General features: G+C 35.3%; 1 protein-coding gene across 2 annotated transcripts in view; it reads right to left on the bottom strand.

Annotated features, from left to right (window-relative positions):
- Positions 1-4,176: 4,176 nt before the first annotated feature.
- Positions 4,177-22,022, bottom strand: part of LOC106067228 (glycine receptor subunit alpha-2-like) — a 96,540-nt gene continuing 78,694 nt past the window's right edge. For both annotated transcript variants that reach the window (XM_056039515.1, XM_056039516.1), the window contains 4 exons: positions 17,875-18,012; positions 9,163-9,377; positions 7,611-7,790; positions 4,177-6,378 (listed from right to left, as the gene is read on the bottom strand). In XM_056039515.1, coding sequence (XP_055895490.1) covers positions 6,214-6,378; positions 7,611-7,790; positions 9,163-9,377; positions 17,875-18,012 — 698 coding nt within the window. In that variant the 3' untranslated portion in view covers positions 4,177-6,213. The remainder of the gene's footprint in view (positions 6,379-7,610; positions 7,791-9,162; positions 9,378-17,874; positions 18,013-22,022) is intronic.

Below are 22,022 nucleotides of genomic sequence, written 5' to 3'. Positions count from 1 at the left end.
CACAGGTTCAATAATTCATCAAGAGTAAGGACTTTTATTCTTTTAGAGACATCTCGTATAACTATGACTTTTTAGGGGCCCCCGAAAGGGAAACTGACGATGTTAGTTGTTTTTTTTAATCGGTCCGTCAGTCCGTATGTCTGTCCGTTTCTCCCATTAATCTCTAAAACTAAAAAACGTTATTGAAAATGAGATCTCATAATAGTTCGCAGCTTGCAAAGTGCTGGTGCAACGTTTTTTTTCTAAAAATGAAAACTTTTTGTGTTAAAAATTAATTATGCAAATCATTTTTTGTTATAAAAAAAAAAAACACCACTTTTAAAACAATAATATAAATCTAAGGGAGACTATGTCAACAAAGAATTATTTTTTAAAATATATTTTTGGTAACATTTATTCAAATATATTACTAAAATTGAAAATAAAACATTAAATAAGTTGTGTTTTTATGATACACAAGCTACTAAAAGTGAACAGAAAATGTTTATTTCTGTTTATAAAAGTAAAATATTTACGTTATATGTTAATATTATACACCTATTATACAGTCGACATTTTTATGCAGCGAGTAGAGTGCATTGGCGTACTATCCGCTGTGGCCGGCGTGCATACTGGACTCCAGATAGTCTTAAAAAATCAAATCAGATCTAGTTATTTCTTTTTTTAGCCACCACGTAAGTTAAAAAGTAAAAAAAAAATATATTATTTTTTATATTGCATTTCATTTTTGGCATACAATTGAATGTAATATGATATAAAATCTTATATCTATAAAAATATCTATATTAGGCAGATCCAGATTTTAAAGTGAAAAACATTGAAGTAGAGAAATGTCTTGAAATCGCTCTCCTAACTAATATTAAATTTGTGTAGTCAAAACATGGATTCATCTCATTTTTTTATATAACAGATTGTTCCGGATATTTATTAAATACATATTAACGCTTTATGACTGTTTGAAGTCTCTCTTCTGACTTAAACAGCATTTAATTTTCTTGCAAATACATTCAAAAACCTCAATATCGATAATAGGTTGTTCAGTTTTTTTAAAAAACTAATTGACACGAAATGATTGATTTCTCTATTAGCTTATACAACATTTTATTTTCTTGCCATCACAAAAGTCTATTTATCGATAATAGATTGATCTGGAATTTTTAGAAATTAAAAGCAAATTAACTCCAAATATTTCTAAATTGCTACTTTGATTTATATTACATTTCATTTAGTTACCAAAACGAAGCTAAAGTTTCCGTATGGATTGTAGGTTGTTACAAATTTTAAAGTAAACTAAATGAACGCCAAATAACTGTTTAATATGTTAAATTGTCTTTTGCCGGACGTCGGCGGACGTTGCCAAAAAAAACGCATTATTGCTCCATGAACAGCTTTCTCGAGGTTTAGTTTTACATTACACGTAGACCTACTTGTTTTGTTTTTTTTCATGTTTCTGTTTAATATTGTCTAAAGGCCGAAAGGTCCAATGGAACTTCATTACTACAACGTCAGCAACGTCGACAAGTTGACAGAAATTGTTCCGTTTTCCAGACGTCCATGTCTGTCATCTTATCATCACATTATAACTGAGGTTAACCAACGAAGCTGTGAGTTGGTGAGAGTTCATGCGGAATTAAGTAGCAATATTTGTGAATAGTTGGACTTGATTTAAGCAGATTCGGATTACCAGAATGTCTGGTTTGGCGACAATTTTTTTTTCCCAATGAAACTCCGGGAAAACCAATCTCCACCAGTTGACATCTAGAGGTCCCGGAGTTCTGTTAGAATCATCACAGACTGAAAAGACAGAAAATAGTATCTGTGAGGAATCATTTTAATTTTCTAAACCCCCCCAAAAAACAGAGATCTACGTGTATCTCTAGCATTGTTTATAAATCTCCCTTAAATTAGTTATTAGCAGTTTAAAAAGTATAATTTCTGACCGTGCATTGCCTCCATGTAATCCATACACTTTTTTTATTTAATACACAATAATTTAATTGTAAAGGTATAATAAATAATTGCTAAAAGTATCAGACATGATGAAGAATTTACAATAATCATTTTTTTAAATTCAGTATTGAAGAGATGACATTGCCAACAACACATAAGACACTAACGTAAGTTCAAGGTATACACAACAATTTACGTTGACATTGTTCATGATCTGTCCAAACATGACAATAATCTTACATAGGTGAACTTTTTTTTAATCAAAGCTAACAAATAAGTCAACATTAAAAGAAATTTGTGAGATAGATAATATATTTCAATAATTTAAGTTTTCAGGTAGGTGAAAGAATCATATCATAAAATTATGCACATTTTAACTTTAATACTATTTTTTTAAATATGTTAATTTCAATGCCTTTAGAACAATATATATTGAAAGCCAAGGCCACAGCGAACGTTATGGCTGCCTGCATGCAAAACTAAATATACCGCCCCCCTTTTTTTTTCTCTTAAATTTAGACTGAGCTCAATACGGTATACAAATGACGCCCTAGGATTTCAATTCATTTTCAAACCATTCCTTTTTCCTGTCACAATCTCCACGTTTTCGTGGTGACCGGTCACTTCATCCCCGGTCATTTCATCCCCGGTCACTTCATCCCCGGTCATTTCATCCCCTGGTCATTTCATCCCCTGGTCACTTCATCCCCCGGTCACTTCATCCCTCGGTCATTTCATCCCCAATTAAATATTTTATATATAAGTATGATTATGTAGAATGCTTTCTTTTTTACATTTTATGACATATTACTAATGCGTTTATAGTGTTTCCTCTTCCACTTTGTATTCTTAATGAGAAATCTAATATTATGATTTCCCAAATCGTCTGTTGTGTACAAAAAAATGTCTGTGTCAATTGCTTTCAAGCTCCTCTAAAACGTGAGACATTGCCCAGACCTGATTAACAGAATATTTCGTTCTATAACGGATTGCCAGCGTTGCTTTTCAATATCAGACACTATTTGCCGTGTTGAATCTTTTGATGTTCTCTTTTCAAGAGCAAGAACTAGTTCTGACATTTGAAATGTTCTCTATATGATCTGCATTCTATTCGTCTTTTCAGAGCTAATGAAATATTAGTCCAACCATTTATCTGTAATGCCTTTTTCATTTTCCTCGAACGAACTATATGGACCGCAAAATAAAGCGACCCAGAATACAAAAGCAATTGACGGTGTACTTTTGACAAAGCTTCTATTAACTCACTCTGTTTGTCTGTCTGTCTGTCTGGTAAAAAGTTTGTACACGTTATTTTTCTCACACCCAATCTCGGATCAAGCTGAAATTTTGCAGAATTATTTTTTTACCTGACAACAAAATACCAATTAGTAAATTAATTATTGGTAATAAATTAGTTTGTTAGGTATCAATGGAAAGAGATTGTAATTTACAGGAGTGGTGGTATAAGCTGATTTGTAAAAATGCCATCTTTTATCTCAAAGAGAGTAATTTTTTATTTCCAATCTAATATTACGCGACTAGAAATATGTGACATATTGAAAGCATTTAGAAAATATGAACACCCCCCCCCCCTAAACTCCGAATAATGTTACACAATATATCAACTACTATACTAAATATGAACTCAAATTTGTTTATATACATTTTATTGTTTGTATCAATTATGATAATAATTCAAGTAAACTGTAAAACAATGAAATGACATCAATAAGAATTTCAATGAAACATAATAAATGTCAAAGTAAACTTAAAGACAATAGTTCTATCGTACACAAACTGTTTTGTTTTTTGGTGGGGTTTGGAAGATGTATACTCAAGCACATACAAACATATTCACACAAACACATACAAACATATTCACACAAGCACATACAAACATATTCACACAAACACATACAAACAAACTCACACAAGCACATACAAACATATTCACACAAGCACATACAAACATATTCTAACATGCACATACAAACATACTTACACAAACACATACAAACAAATTAACACAAGCACATACAAACATTTTTACACAAGCACATACAAACGTATTCACACTTCACAAAAACACATACAAACGTATTCACACTTCACAAAAACACATACTAACGTATTCACACTTCACAAAAACACATACAAACGTATCCACCTAAGTAAAGCATACTAATAGTCTTATTCGTGCAAATATAACAGCAAACAACAATCGCATTATAGTCAGTCATTTAGTTTTCTGTAGTAGGATTTTTAAAGGCAAAGGATATGAAATTATTCAAACTGATATCAGCCAAGCCCTTTGCAACTGTTATTTAATATACCATAGGAAAAGATGCTATAGAAATATATAGCACCTGTTAGTGTACCGGTCCTATCGATATTGCCATTAACGTCAACTCCAAGAGATATCACATCATTGTTTAATGTTCACTTTAAAGTAGCAATGAAAAAAAAAATGTGATTATGGTTAGTAAAGATTTTCATATAGAACTATTTGTTACCGCCCTTGCCTAGGTTTGCTTTATTTTCTTTTTCCACTTAGAGGCGGACAGGCCCCGGGCGAGTGTCATACACAGACCAATCGTACAACAACATGCTAAGACACTCGTCCACCTCTTAATGCTGTAGGCCACATGGTTACAAAATGTGAAAACATAGGTAGGTACTGGCAATACGATATTTCGAAATAAACAATACTATGTTAATAGCTTTCATGGTAATTGGTAGATGCCGAGAAAGGCTTACAAAATATTGAGTAACTGGTCCTTGTTTATGAAAACTGGTTTGCTATTCGCAGCTGACGTGTCAAGGGAATCACCTATCACGCCCCCCCCCCGGGTCATGCAATGGGGCTGAGTTGATAGTCACACTAACCACTCCCTAAGCCCGCCTCTGTTTAACGAGAGTCCAGGTTTTGACATCATGTAGGATTGTTTTGTCTAATTAGGCCTGGAGACTAGTTCTTGGAGATACAATTTTTCTGCACACTACTGGTACTAACAGTACTAAACCTGAAAGACGGGAAGACTTTTCATTGAAAAAAAAAAAAGGAGGGTGCTAAACTTTATGATATATATATATATATATATATATCATGGGCGTAGCTGGAGGGGAGAGGTTGGGGGTCAAACTGTGACAGATATGACTTAACAGTCACCTCAGGCACTGCAGAAATGAACAGAACATCCTCATTCCACACCCCCCCCCCTCCTCATTTACTTTTACAAAGGTGTCATCGTTTAGTCGTCTCATCAGATTGATGGTTCAGTTTGACGATTTTCTCATGACCTCATCCAAAAGTAATAACACATTATGTGTGTAGACCATAACGCCCATCTATATAATAGTGTCTGTACAGCTGGAGTTGTATATACCCGGCTACGCTGGGATGTAGTCGCTAATCCTAGTTTTTAGTCATACAGATTAGCATCACCCAAGTCCAGCTCCACATTGGAAAAGGTCTTGTAAAAAGAGCAATCACGTACTCGTTCTATGTTGCTAATCATGATATCAACAGGTAGACTATGTGTTACTAAGGCTGATGTGTTTCCACAGTAGAATGGCGTTGTAATGCTGATCAATGCTTCAAGAAGCTGACAGTCCCGTTGAAAGCTGTAACTTCAGCTACGTTACCTGTTTTAGGTTAACGAAACCTTTAGCGACAACTTCTGAAGTGCTTCTAGTGTCACATTGGCATTCTCCTAAGCCAGAGATGGTGGTTTCGTGTTCGGTTAGATGTGCTAATGTGACGCTGGAGCTGCCTTTCCACAGCTATACTTGGATGTTGTGTCGCTAAACCTGGTGTTTAGTTATACTGAATAGTATTCACTGCCCAGCTTCAGCGTCAATATCAAACAAATAGAATAAATAGAAGACAAGGGTTGCAACTCTTGGTTTCATTTCCTATGTAAAAAGAAAAGTAGTTTCCCTTTAAGACCTTGTGATTTATGGGGCAGATGATGTAAAGGTCATCTGATTTTATATATGATGAAATAGAATTCTCAGATTATTGGGATTCAAGGGTTTAAGTTTGATCCTTGTTACTGTTCATGATTTAGTTTTCTCCTACCAGTATGAATACATGAAGATAATAATTCAAGGCCATGAGTATATCAATGTAGCCCACGGTGACACGGCATTCAGGTCACAGTCACATCGGCATCACTGGATCTCAAATTATTTTCCATATCATTAGTTTTACCCAAAGGCAAACGTGAAAACTTGATTTTTACTGAAGGTGATGTTTAAAGCTCAAGCATAGGCGTAGACTGTAATGTATACAAATATAAAAGCCATGAAACTAATAGGGAAGACAACCATGGATATTTTGTCAATCAGTTTTGCAAGATTTATCGACCTTGGGTCCGGTCTTCTTGCTGGAGGAGCAGCATAATTTGAACTTCTGGCATTTTTAGTCTGAAATGAAAGCAGATTGAAAGTATAAAAATTCGATAATCAAATATGCAAATGAAAACATTAAAAACAATTATTCAATTAGTGCCTATCCGATAATAACTCATAATTATCACTAAATTTAATCTAACGGCGAATATCCCGCATTGGGTTTGTTATCTTTTGCCCAAATTTATGCATTCTAAGGAAGATAACCCTTTACTCCACATGCTGCATCTAGTTATAAGAAAATGTTTCTGCAAGGCATTCCAAAAAAAAAATGTTTTAAACAAAATTAAACAAACTCATTTGCATCAATCTTTTTTTTTTCTTTTTTCTTTAAACTATAAAGAAAAAACAATATTTAACCAAGGTCAAGACAGAAGGAACTGACGAGGCATATCGACAGACGAATGACAGACAGACTTGACAGATTGATGACAACCTGATGATGTAATAAGACACACAGTACAAACATATGGATCGATACTTGTTTGTTTGACATGTTTCAGATATTTCTTCAGAATTGAAGATTATTACATCCAAGTTCAAATCTCCCGCAGGACGGTGAGGGATGGCAGCGGGCAGGATTCGAAACTGGGGGGGGGGGGGGGAACTAGACGACCGTTCCTAACGCCTGCAACATGACACCAGGTGACCAGGTAGCCGTAACTGGACATTATCTGATATGTTTCACAAACAAGCATATGTTTACCCATTAAAACAAAATAAAGTCACACTCTTTAAGTCAAACTCTGCTAGTTTTACGTCCACGAGTTAAGTTGCTCAAATCTTTTTTTTTTAAAGATTTTTTTATAACTTAGAACATTTTCAAGTCCAGCCACATTTGCTGCTCACTTTCAGTCTGGTAAAGGTAAGAATGGTTGGTGGTTGACATGGCCACGGAACACACACTTCCACTGACATTATGTGATCCCTTTCTAATATTATTGACCTTAAGTTCTCAATTAAAGATTTTATTTGACTGTTTGGGACCGTTCAACACAAGAAAACATGAAGAAACTAGGACATTCGTAAAATAGAGCCAAGTGGCTTATAACAAACGAGTACACACATTTCATTAAAGTATCTCTAATTTATAAAATATGCTGGGTTTTTTTTTTATATTAAATTTTGCTTTGTTTTTCTTAAATTATATCCGCTCCTTCTTCGTATTTTATTATCTTATTAACTAGAGTTTCTATCTGGTGCCAACTCAAGTGGCGCGTGCCTCAAGTGGCGCTTACATTACTTACATTAGTGAACGTGTCTCGGTAGGCCTGTAGTGGCTCCGACTCCATGATGACTGACCAGGTGTTGTCCAGGCTGGACACTCGGCGAGCGAATGAGTTGACCACGGCGAACTCAAGCAAAGAAGCGAAGGCAAAGGACAAGCAAGTGACCATCCAGACGTCGATGGCTTTAATGTAAGACACCTGGAACACGAGGAAAGACTGGACTAGCAGTGATAGGTCAGTTACATTTATTATGTACATTCATAAGTAGAATTCATTAGGTCATTCATTACGTACGAAGAAGAAGAAGAAGAATTATGTCATTCGTTAGGTACGACTGCCTACTAGGTTACGTAGGTACATTCATTTAGTACATTCATTTGTCTCATTCATTAAGTACATTTAATAGGTTATGAATATTACATTATGAATATTCATAGACTTGAATCTTAAAAATAATACTTCCTCTAGTAAATATGACACTGAAACGACTACTCTGAACCTAAGGTACACCGGTGTTAATATAGATTTAGAAGTCACGTGGTATGAATAATAGCCAATGGGAAGGAAAAGTACTTCATTCAAAATTTCAGGAGTTGTTACATGGAGAAAAGATCGACAAGATTGCCTCCTTAACATGGTTGAAAGGTGGACACTTGTACCCCGAAACAGACGGTTTTGTCACATCAATACAGGATAGAGTTATCAGGACTACAAACTTAGAAAAACCTTAACCCGTAATGTCATTGGTGTGAACAAATGCCCAAAGTGCAGAAATAAAATGGAATGATGGAAACGTGTAAGCCCATAATGACAATAAAGTTTTGTCCGAATCTTTCTACTTAAGTTGTTTATAGTCAGGTGACGAAACGAATTCACCAGCACCTGGCCTTGGCAAACTGAGAAAAATACTATTTTGCAATATAAATACTCACTACAAGAGGTTCTCGAGTCAACAACTACAATACTGGTATAGTTGGTCATTGATAGGGTGATATAGTAATAGTAGTAGATTTTAATAGACCAGACCTACTTTTTATCTCTGAACGTGATCATGGCTATTGCTGTGACACATTACTTTAACAAAATACGAAGATGGCCAAAGAGTAAACTGTGTAAACCTAAGCTCGGACATCAAGCGATTCTGTAAGTTTCCTAAAATTACAGTATTCTCAATAGAAATATCAGTCCATGGGATAATAACTCATACATTCTCATTACTCTGAATATTTCCTAGGAAGATTTTCATTGCGGTACAGCTTCAGGCTTGACATATTGTAAGAATATTTCTCAGTGGACAAACTTAAAGGGAGACTCCAATTAATTTTGTTTCCCTTTAATGAATCTCTATCCTGACAGCGCTAGATAATTTGAAACACTTTTATAAGAATAATAATAATAGTATTAAAAGCAAGAAGAGGAAGGAAATGTAAAGAATTATAATTATGACTATACAGACTAGACATAATTATTTTTCTAATCATATACAGCTAGGCGAAACACTGCATTCCTTGCTAAATATCTGATTCCAAGATATTCGCCATTTAGTTACAAATATGTATTCCAGATTTACCTTGGGTAGCGAAGATACAGCCATTGTCTTCATATTAGTGATAGTGAGTACTGTCAGTATCCCCAGGGATACCCTGCCCGGGACTGAACCAACATCCAGGTAGAAAGACACCCAGGAGAGGACAACCACCAGCGCGCTGGGGATGTACAGCTGTATCATGTAGAAACCGACTCGACGGTGCAGTTTGAGATCCATCTGAAGACAGGAGAACGTGTCTGAAAGAGTAAAACAAAGTGATTGGCTGAAAATATCAGCTTATGAAAATATCAGCTTATAAAAATATCAGCTTATAAAAATATCAGCTTATGAAAATATCAGCTCATGAAAATATCAGCTAATGAAAATATCAGCTTATAAAAATATCAGCTTATGAAAATATCAGCTTATAAAAATATCAGCTTATAAAAATATCAGCTTATGAAAATATCAGCTCATGAAAATATCAGCTTATGAAAATATCAGCTTATGAAAATATCAGCTCATGAAAATATCAGCTTATGAAAATATCAGCTAATGAAAATATTAGCTTATGAAAATATCAGCTTATAAAAATATCAGCTTATGAAAACATCAGCTCATGAAAATATTAGCTTATGAAAATATCAGCTAATGAAAATATCAGCTTATGAAAATATCAGCTTATAAAAATATTATCTTATAAAAAATTATCAGCTTATGAAAATATCACTTTTGACGTGTTTGGGACATATTGGGCATTTTCCTACATGGAAGCAAAGCCATAAATAACAAGCTGTTCGGTGTATCCGGTGAACAGAATACTGAAGTATTGATGAGCGAAGCATTTTAATAAAGCTAATCATTTTGTCCCCTTTGTAGCCCTGTAAAATCAAACTCCTATGCTGTTTCTCAACAGTTGTATTTCTATATGGAGCCCTTTCTTTTTTTTAATTAGGTTCCATTCTATCGCCACCAGATTTCTTCATATACCTTTCTCTTCTGTTTTTTCCCTTCTTACTAAATTTTCTTGCTTAAAGAACGTCAACAAAACCTCAAAATGTAAACAAAGAGCAGATAACTCTGATAACCTTTTAGTGTGAAAACCCAAATATTATAGATAAGAAGTCTATGCAATGGGAGGTGTTCACAAACATAGTTGACATTGACTTGTGCATGACTAAAATAGACTAATCTGTATAATGTAGTGCAAAGTCGGGGTCTCAGCCACGAAAAATATGTTTCCCAATCATTGATCTTCAGACGTGAAGAGTAGACTTTTAATTATAGTTGAGCATAAATAGAGAGTTCTATTCTGAATCCTATTTACACCGAGGCCAGATGTTATAAATAACAATACACATACACAAAAAACAGTGGCGTAGCATCCATGACGCGAAGGGGTTCAATGAACCCGGGCCCACGACCATTTAAGGACCCACACCCGATGGCGTAACAAACATGGACCAGGGCCAGATTTATCTATATGCAATATAAGCTATAGGTTAGGGCCCCCAAGAAATATTTAGTAGTCAAATATTATATCTGAACTAATTTGAGGTTCCTTATCTTAAATAGCTTAGGGCCTTTTAAGTCTAAATACAGCACTGCATGGCGCGTGATTAATGACCAATTGTGACCTGCCATTGGGGGGGGGGGGGACAAAAAAGTGGGGTAAAAATAACTGCAAGTTTGTAAAAAAAAAAATAATAATAATTAATTAACAAATTTAAAAAAATTAAAAGTTTCCTTAAAATATCCTTAACGGCATATCTAACTTTATTAACTTCAAAACATTAGCCCTGTTTTTAGTTAGAGCATGGCTAGTGTCAGTATACAAGCCACTCGGACGGTTTTGATGAAAAGAGCTGCTTTCATCAGGTTTATTGTAATGGTGTGACGGTGTGTTGGTGAGGACGTTTGGGTCCCATTCTTTCTTTGGGTTATTTCCCCTCCATGCTAATTACATTTGAAACCAAAAGAAAATCCGCTGCCGAGGACAGACGCAGACGGCGAAAAGAAAATCGTAATCGGCCACCTGCGGACAATGGCTATGCCCTGGATGTGGCAAAATATGTAGGTCACAGATGGGGCTGCGCAGCCACGGGAAATACTGCATTCCTCACTAATATTCGGACTCGAAGACAAGCTTTATTTGTTTATAATTAAACCATTGTTCTTTTTTTGTTTTTTTTTTATAAAAAGTGTGTTTTTTTTTCTATCACCAGAAATGTATATAAGATATTAAAAAGGTTAGGAAAAGTTACTTATGAAATCGTTAAAGTCTTAAGGATGTTGACTATTTGTGCTACTTATCTTGACTTCGTAGACTGAATTGGGGAGGAGGTTTATAAAAAAAATATCTAAAGATAAAGCGATAAATACATTTATCATGAAATAGTGTCTTTTAGTTTAACGACTGCTTTGTCGTATGGTATGTGCACTGGACTGTCGTTCGGATGGTCTCGGATTTATACCCCGAGACAGCATCAATGTTGCTAATTTTCCTACCGAATTGTTTCAAACAAAAAAAAAAAAAGAAAACATGATAGGCCTAATAATGACTTAGCTTCATCACCAAGCTTGGAACGGTGGAAGATGCAAACAAAGAGCACATTGAAGAAGTTGACAATTAGGCCTACTGACGGAAATTTCATCGCAAAGTGATTGCTAATTTTTTTACTTAAGCACGCAACAACCTTTTATTTAGAGGTCATCGTGAAGAGAATCGTTTAGGTGACCCAAGTAACAACGACAATTTCTTAGCAGTACATACATTCTTAAGAAAACAAGAACGGCAACAAACACAACCTCTTACCTCATCCCCCACAGATTCAAAGCGATATAAAAGAGCCTGTTGGACAATGTAGTTTTACCAAAAAATACTGAAAGAGATCCAATCTTCGCCATTGTTCTCCATCACGGTTGAGAACACTCAAGAAATATTAAAAGTTGATTAAATTAGCATTATTTTCTGAAATTGTTTTGTGAGCTCCGATGACAAAATATCCAAAGAAATTGCAATCAAGGATCATTTGTAGGTTTTTTTATATTTGTGAGAACCAGAAGTCTGCAACATTGGCTGAACAAAAACTAAAAGAAATACAAAATCACCATCTTTCTATAAATTACTTGCGAGGCCAAGGCAATATGAGCGGACAGTACAAAAGCCTTCTGGCATTGTTCAAACAAAAGCAGCCACTTGCGCGTTATGTTCATTGTACTTAAACATGGTCTTCAATGATTCTGTCGGTTGTGTTCATGAAGTTGTAATAGAATTAAAATGTCTTTTAGTAAATGTATCGATACATACAAACTACTCGATTTTTTTGTCTCACAAAATTTCAAAATTTGTCATATTGGGGGGGGGGGGGGGAGGGCATCAACATTTTCTTGAACCCGGGCTCACTGGTACCTTGCTACGCCACTGCACACACACACACAGGCAATTATAATTCTTGTACCTGTGGAACCTATTTAGGACTCGAATTGAAATTTAAGCTTTTCTTCAAAATTGTTTAAAGAAATTATCAAAAATGAAAACAATGTAAACCTATCATAAGAAATTTTGTAGATATCCTAAAAAGAGATTTTCATCAATGGCAATACACGGTACCAACATACAGTTAGTGTATTCGGTGTTAAGAATAAATTGAAGGTTGGTAATATATATATATATATATATTTGTGCAAAATCTTTTTCGTAGCTATTGCCTTTGTAGATGTTTTTTTTGTTTTGTTTTCATTGAAGTTCAATTTAGCTCCCTTGATAAAGCTTTATTATATCTAGCTCCATTGCATGATATAAAAATGAAAGGGAAAAGATTTTGTTGCCAACTAGAGGACTGGGCCTATTTCGAAGGACATTTGAACATTAACATTAACCGAGTAGAAAATTTATAAAAAAAAGCAGGATGAGGATCGAACCCAAAACCCAACAGTAACAAGAGACACTAATTCAACGTGTCCATCTCCCAGGGCGAAATATCAACTTGCGGTTTTGTGTTTTTTGTTATAAAGATCAGCAAACAAATAATTCCCAATGTCAATATCTACAGGGGGGAGGGAGGTGCTCTGACTCCACCTCTTTCCCACCTCACTAATAAAGCTATTGATTTAAGCAGAGCAAAACTTTATTCAATAGAAAAGTTTAGATTGTTTAGGCGGATACAAATTATACAAATTGTAATGACATAATTAGATGGTAAGATTAGATTTGCTTATGTAGCATGACACATAAACTACCCCAAGAGATTGATGACGTCCTCTATAAAGACTCTATAAAAGTAAGACCTCTTTTCAGAGCGGCCGGATAGCCCCATTACAGAGCCCTGCTCGAACTCATGAGGGCAAGTGATGTCAGAACAAGAGCCGAAGTACTTACACGGTTGACAAAAGATCAATCACCTTATATCTTGTGGTTTTTGGCTCGAGTCCTGGTCAAAGCACTTCGATTTTAACTCACATAATGATGTGTCTAGCGATAGTCCCGATTGTCAACCTAAATTCAGCCGACCTATATATCTTCAGAAATACATATGGTTAGTGGCTGAGGGCTCACAAGTTCGGATCTCGGTGAAGACTGTAAGTTTTAACTTTGGGATTTTTAGGACGACTCTGAGTCCAGCCAACTCTAAAGGGTACCTGTCATTAGTTGGGGAAAGTAAAGGCAGTTGGTCACCCCAGATTAAACGTCGTCCATAGAAACAAATGACCTTTACATCATCTGCCCTATACATAGCAAGGTCTCAAAGGGTTACTTTAGTTTTACATACCTTCAGAGATACATTTCTCAGAGGCTTAACTAGCAATAAGCGGCTGGTGCGGAAGGGCATCAAAATTTTACCACACAATCAAAACCAGCTCCTAACGTATTGTTCTGCGTGTAAAAAGACCATGTTAAGTTAAGTCAGTCCGATTGATCAGTCTCGAGTATTTTACATTTTACAGCCCTTGGTAAACAAAAATCTGGCACCTCGATGAATCACGAAAGAGGGGAAAACGAATTTGCATGACAAAACCAAGTGCGAGAATATAGCTTTTTTTTGGTGTGCATCAATAGGAGCTGCCAAAATGGCATCACATACTTTAGGTCAATGATAGGCGAACTACGGCCCGCGGGCCTAGTCCGGCCCTCGGAAAAGTTTAATCTAGCCCGCCACGTATTTTGCAAAAATGATTAAAAATAAAAATTTCCTTCATAATGTAAAAATTTAAGCTTTTAATACAATTTGAAACTTAAGAACAATATTAATTTTATTTCGTGATTCCAGACTTGATGCGTCTGCTGATTTGAAATCCGCAAAAGTGTAGTAAACAAATTTCAGTGAACGTTGATTGATCCTTAAAAAAAAAGTGGCTGTGGATCTGGTGTCTATCGTCTCTTTATTTCACTGTGCGATTCCAAAATCTCGAATATAAAAGTCAAGTTGATTCTGAAAATCGATGTGTGTTTTTTTAAAGACTAGTGCACGCAGAAGTAGCTTTTCATAACTATTAAAGGTAAACCATTGTGTCTCATTGATACATCCTTGACTGATGGCAAGAGAAAACAAAAAGCCGAAAAGTATTAAGCCGGAAAAATCTTATTCGAGAAGATTATATTTCTCAGAAAGCTCGTACATAAGGAAGTTATATTGTAGCGCACAGTAATGCTCAAAAAAAAAATAACAACTTTTTTATGGAGAATTGGTAAATAATTTAAAGAATTGCGAAGTTGGGAAAAAAATAATAATTTGAAACTGCAATTTTATCTTGAAAAACATCTAGATTTGAATAGGAGAATCAGAAGATAAAAATACAATTAACAACACTGTTACCTCAAAAATGGGTAACCTTAGGTCCCGCTAGAGGACTATGAACGAAAATATGAACTTCAATGTGGCTGCACAGTTCGTTGTATTTATAAGAGGCATAGATTTTTTAAAAAATGTGACAAAAATAAACATTTTGATGATTTTACCAATGCTTATGAAATAGATTTTAATTTCTCTGTAAGACTGTTACTAGTGTTACATATAAAATAGTCATCAATGTAATAGTAATGCGTGTAAATACTTAACATTCTCGTTGACTTGCAGATAGACGATTTTAAAAGTGTCTTAATTCAATGCAATCTGAATACTCTGAAGTACTTTACGACACGAAAGAAAAAATGACTTAGATCAGGTCGTGTCTTCGAGATAGAATTTGGGCACTGAAATACGACTAAGATTTTCTTCCATGAGAAAAACTTAAAATTTAAATATTCGTCATGGTCTTGAATTTTGCATTCTTCGCAGACCTGACGTCACATGAACAAATGAAATGTTAAAATACAAGGAAAAATAAAAAATGTGTTGACAATATCACATTTCAAGTTTCAAGCTACAACTTCAATTTGCCAATCAGCTAAAAAATGTCCTGTCACATTTCACGAGGATCAATTCACTGAATGAAGGGAGACAGACAAAGAAATTCTGAAGATAATTTTAGGCAATTTGCTGGCGTTTTCTTATACTCATTGCAATGTTTGCAAGTTTGTTTAGAAGTAGCTTTTTCAGTAATAACACATAGTAAAAGCTGTGTCAGCTTAACGGCTGAACATCTCAGTTCTTTCTTGAGAATAACCACGTCCTAATTGGAACTCAATTATGACCACTGTTTATCGAAACTTTTACACCTTCTAGCATCGATTTATTGAAATTTCGATATAATTAAATCTAATACTAAATTTCTGTATTATTGAGATAAAAAATATTTTGGCCCGCCAAAATTATTCCTTTAAGTTTTTGGCCTGCTACTTGAAAAGTTTGCCCATCACTGCACCACTGCTTTTCCTAGCTAACTAATGTTAAAAGTTGAATAATTATGAGATCAGTGACTGGATCTCAAGAGAAGCACTGGACCACTGCAATCGTTCACGCAGTCCTGGTTTGTTGTTTGTTCTTTTCATCTCATCGATACAATGTGAGTACTAACAAGGCAGCTAATAACGAAATATCAAATGAAGATGGTTATATCTATTGATGATGAGCACATACACGTCACCGAGACCAAATGTATTGATTTTCGGCAAGTAGAGTCCATGACGTCAAAAAACAAACATCGGACTAACGACTACAAACACAAGGGAAACAGGCAAGTCAATCTCGTCCAATAGAAGTAGAAGAAAGACACAGACTTAAGACAGACTGTCTCTGTGGAGTGACAGATGGTTATGTCTTAAGACATGCTGATTGGGGGTGGGCAGGAGAGAGAAAGAGAGAGAGAGAGAGGAAAAAAAAGAGCGAAAGAGTAAGGAAAATGGCAAATATCATTTGTCATGATCGGATTTCAGGGCGAGTCGATTATTAGACATCAACGACTTGGGAAAGAGGTCACCTGAGTTCACCCTGACTTTGACAAGGGTTATTGGGTTGTAATTTTATTATTTCTCCGAAAAACGTCAAATATTCCCCGATAATTGTGTGTGTGTGTGTTTCTGTGCGTGCGCGCTTGTTCAGTTTTCGATGTTTGCGAAGTGGCCAGATTTTAAAGGCCACAACAAAAAGACCAAAACATATTAGCATTGACAGCTGCTGTTTGTTGTCTGTAAATATTTCCATCCCAACATGGGAGAACATTTCTACATTTTAAGGCAGAAAATGTTTTCTACGCGCCATTTTAGCCTTGAATCTTTCTTTTATCTTCTCCCATATATTATAGAGTGATTGTGTGTATGTGTGTTTCTGTTAGCTGAATAGATTCTGATGTAAAAATCAATAAAACTATGGCGAATAATTTGTTTCTATTATCTTATCTTATCATTTACAGACGTTACTTCGAAAGAGAAGATGATTACGTCTAACGCGTGCCCCTTCGTCATTATATTCCTGCCAAGTCATTGGTTCTCCTGGCTGATTCAGGCAACCCGTTTCATGCTCTTGTAGCACAAGGAAAGACGGATCCTTTGTACAAATTTGTCCTAGCATATGGAACAAGGAAGGAATGTGCCTCTATCTTTGTGTCTTTCTATTTTATTAGCTTTTTTTTTGCATTTGTAGATTATGATTCAGTCTTAATCAATTATTGCTACTTTTCTTTTTAATCTTCTACCCCAAAATAAGGCCCGCGGGCCAGATCCGGCATGCGACGTGCTTCCATACGGCCAGCCTAAACGTCGGCATAAAATATAGAAAATCCCCCCCCCCCCAAAAAAATGTACAAAATGTATCTTTAGGGCCCTCAATATTTTCTAATGGATTACTACCAAGGCATTTAACATTATTACATTCATGAAATATGACTATAGAATGGACGGATCTTTACTTTTTATAGAACATGATACCAATGCTAGCCAACATGTTTGTTTTTATAAAGAAAGTCTGACTGTTTAAAAAAAAAAATAAAAAAATAAAAAAACAAGAATACCAAAATATAAACAGAACTTACGCCATTTTTTTTTTTGTAGTGTAAAGAGAAAATTCAAATATCCCAATACTTCAATGTAAGTACTAGATCCTCGGGTTTGAAATAAAATAGTTTCAGGTCAATTTCATTTAGTTGTATGTTTTCCATCATGTGGCCCGCGACACTAGTGTTGGAAATTAAAATGGCACGCAGATTGAATTAGGAATGGCATCACTGTATCTATCCTGTAGGAGTTCTAAATTTAGTGATTTTACTAAAAGTGTTACTCTAATTAAATGTGAATATTTGTTATAAATCTCACAGCTCAGTTTAGTTCAGAAAACAAAAAGATAAAAAAAAAAACATTATTTATATTAATATACTGACCATTAATATCCGACATTCGTTGGCATTCCTTGTAGTCCATTCTGGCCAAAATAAATTGCGACATCTCCAATTGTTTCAGGCAGGTAAGTGGACTGTCCAGACTCCATCGAAACTGTAAGCTCTGATTAGTGAAACCAACTGGAGAAAAACGTCACGGCATATTCGATATATTCAATTAAACAACAAGGGAATAGTAACACGTTATTTATATATATGTTTGAAATTTGGTACACAGTTGCAGGAATATCTTGTAGTTTCTGTGTACTAGAGTTATTTCTGTATCTAAAATACTTTTTTTCCCAAATATTTTTTTCTTTTCCCTAATTCCATATTTTCTAGAATAGACCATAGTGCAAACTTGTAGTTGGTCCCCAATGATTTAGATATAATAAACTATATAAATTCAAATTTTGTATTTGAATATCTTTGTTAGTTTTTTGAAATACTGTGTAGAAAAATGAACATACTGTTGTCTTGTTTTTGCCTCAAATTACATGTAAAAAATATTTCTCCACAAATATACACAAATTTGTAGACAAAACATTTAATTTTTTTTCCCAAACATTTATGTCACAGATTACATTATAGAATTGTTTGTACATTTCACTTTTAAAAGAAAATATAAGCCCTCGACATGAGCCTCGGGATTTACCCATCAAATTTAGACACTTGATAGCACGTCAGGATTTACCCAAGGGACGTGACTAGTATGTTTGAAATCTATTGGTTGATTTGAAATTAAACAAAGACATTTTTTGAAAAGAGTTAGCGCCAGAGAATTGGCGGGGAGTAAGGAGTCGAATAAATAATGTCCTTGTAGACAGTCACGTTTCTAAGAGCTCTGTTTGAAAAGCCTTTGTAATATGTTTCATGCTCATTGATTTATAATTTATACATAAGCTGTACTTACGTTATATTTGAATAAAGTTCCAGAGTTTTGTTTTATCAAAGAATCGTCAATTGTGATTCTAGATCTTCATTTTTTGTTAACTATTGAATTCAAGTAAAATCCCCGGCATCACAACACATCGTGACAACTTGCATCATGTATGTTGTGACATATCTGGCACTCTCCGACGAACAAAAGTTCATGGACAACTTTTAACGAAATTTATTCAAGATCTAGGACCAATTTCTAAAACTCTTCAAAGGAACTTCATTCTTATTTAACGGAGGTCAGAATTTCTGTGTTTAACAGGTCAGTTGGTTATCGATAATTCTTACGTCTAACTCACGAAATCTATTATTATATGTAATTGGCAAAAGGAATAAGACCAATATACATAATAACTGGCAATATAAAAGACCAGTAAAGCAAATAACTGGCAATATAAAGAAGACCAGTAAATAATCATTTGTCTAGCACAAAGTAAACAGAAGACCAGATTTAACCAACTGTTAAACCAGTAAAAAGTACATCGGCTCAATAGATCTATATATCAATCATACGACTCCAGTAACTACAAGTCTACTGTCAAGAATTTATTAGCAAATTGAGGCTTCAAGAACTTTGTCACTAGATCTATATTATTATTATATCTGAGATAAAGCCAAAATCCAGATATCGAACATTTTGCTCCAATACAAGAAACTAACAAAAAAATTAAATATGGCTTCCAGTTATAGAACACAACGATTCTTCGAATTGGTAGAATTAGCCAAAGAAAAGCAAATCCCAAAGTCAGACCAGTGGCAGTGGGCAGAGAAACAAGAAGAAAAGGAATATCAAGAGCAAGAATCTGAAAAACAAAGGCAAGAATCTGAAAAACGCATGCAATTAGAAGAAAAAAAATTACAAGACGCCGAAAAACAAAGACAACATGAAAAAGAAAAAATGGAATTCGAAAGGCAAAATAAAGAAAGCATTCCAATTCAAGGTCACTCAAGTATGTTTGACAAATACAGATTAATGAACAAAATATCGGCTTTCAACGAAAACATTGACAATATGGACTCGTATCTCCTAAGATTTGAAGAAATAGCTACAACATCCGGTCTACCTGAAGCACATTGGTCGAGCTCACTCCTCACCCTTTTGACTGGCAAAGCTGTCAACATTTGCTCACAACTGTCCATCAATGAACGCAGCACTTACTCTGATATCAAGGTAGCTCTACTGCGCCAATACGGAGCAACTTCAGCCAACTATAGAAAGAAATTCTATAATGAAAGGCCACAGCAAAATGATGATCCTCAAATTTTTGTAGCTAATATGTCAATGTGGTTTGATAGATGGGTATCCATGGCAAAAATAGAAGAAAGTTACCAAGCTCTTCGTCAACATATTATTATCGACAACATCACCCATGCTCACTCAGAAGATATTCAATCCTACATTATAGAGAGAAATCCTACTGATATACAGACATTAACCAAGATCATCAGACAATATAAAGCAGCCTATCCAAACAAGTCAGTCAAACCATCTGTTGAAGAAAATTTTGTCTGCTTTGCTCAAGACAAAAATGCAAGATATAAGTCAGATGACAAAGTCAAATGCAACAAATGTCATAAACTAGGGCATTTCACGTCTCAATGCCGCAGCAGAACCACAGAATGTTCATATTGCCATAAAAAGGGTCACCAAACTCATGAATGTTGGAAAAAACAGGCAGTCTCCAAAAATCAAAATTTTGATAGACCCACATCACCAACTCAAAGATACAGCAATAGAGAGCAATACAATCTCAACAAAGCACCTGGAAACAATAAACCAGATAACAACAAACCTCGCTACAGAAGTCATTCACAGGACTCCAGACCACAATATATGCCAAACAGAAGCTCATATAACAGAAGCTATTACAATGAGCACTCAACTATGACAGTCATTGCAAAGTCCAATGGTCTCAAATTTTATCCAGGCTTTGTAGGAGACAAGAAGGTGGAAGTTCTTCGTGACACCGGAAGCACGTCCACATTAGTACATGAACGCTTCGTACACGCAAACCGTTTCACAGGCAACCACGTCCAAGCCACTGCATTCAACGGAACTGTCAGCAAGTTACCTGAAGCCATCATTTATGTTACTACACCATTCTTCAGTGGTCAAACAAAAGCATTAGTAACACCCAATCTACCAGTGGACCTAATCATTGGAAACATAGAAGGAGTTAAAGAATGCACTCCTCAAGAACTTACTGAATGGACAAATGCCATACAGCAAGGTCAAAAATGTTTGGCAGTAATGACAAGATCCATGTCCAGACAACAAGAACATTTGGCACCTGAACAAGTTAGCCAAAATAATCACATGGCTACCTCAGTTACTCACGTTATGCAGAATGCAACAGAACCAGTTACTAGTCCAGTAGCCAGCAACAATCAAGAACACTCAACATGGACACCCCCAGTTACATCAAGCCCATACCTACCGGTCATAAGTCCACCTCCAATTCCAGAATGTCCATTATTGAACTTTGAAGAACAAGACGACATGCCCAGAGTCTCTAACAATGATACAAGAACTCTAACTGGCCAAACTGAAGTCCATCAAGACAAGTCATATTTCACATATGATGACTTCAAAGAAGAACAGAAACGAGATCCAACATTGCGAATACTTTATCAGAAAGCTCAAACAAACAGCTGAATCTACCAAATAAACCATATTTTCAAGATGGCCTCCTGGTGAAAAATGCCATGCATAAAGACAATTCCATTCAGCAAATAATAGTGCCACAGAAATACAGGAAAGAAATACTGGAAACAGGACATAACATTCCACACGCCAGCCATATGGGCGTAGTCAAAACTAAAGCCAGAATCCTCAAAGAATTTTATTGGCCAAGTATCATTAAAGACGTCAAGAAATACGTGAAGTCATGTCATATTTGCCAAGTCAAAGGACCTAAGAACAACAAATCACAGGCACCTATTCAAGATATGGAATTGACAGACAAGCCATTCCAAAAAGTCTCAGTTGATTTGATTGGTCCTATGCCAGTAGCTTCAACAAGAAACCATCGATATGTCCTGACATTGATTGACACATGTACAAGATGGACAGAAGCAGTACCTCTAGTCAACATTACAGCGCTTGACATCACCAGAGCTTTGTCAGAGATATTTTCCAGAATTGGTTTCCCAGAAGTTATCCTCTCTGACAGAGGCACACAGTTCACAGCTGACATTACCAAAGACTTCAT

Source organism: Biomphalaria glabrata, chromosome 8 (assembly GCF_947242115.1).
Source record: "Biomphalaria glabrata chromosome 8, xgBioGlab47.1, whole genome shotgun sequence".
In the NCBI taxonomy this organism is placed as follows: Eukaryota; Metazoa; Mollusca; class Gastropoda; family Planorbidae; genus Biomphalaria; species Biomphalaria glabrata.
This window is presented reverse-complemented; position numbering and strand designations above follow the sequence as displayed.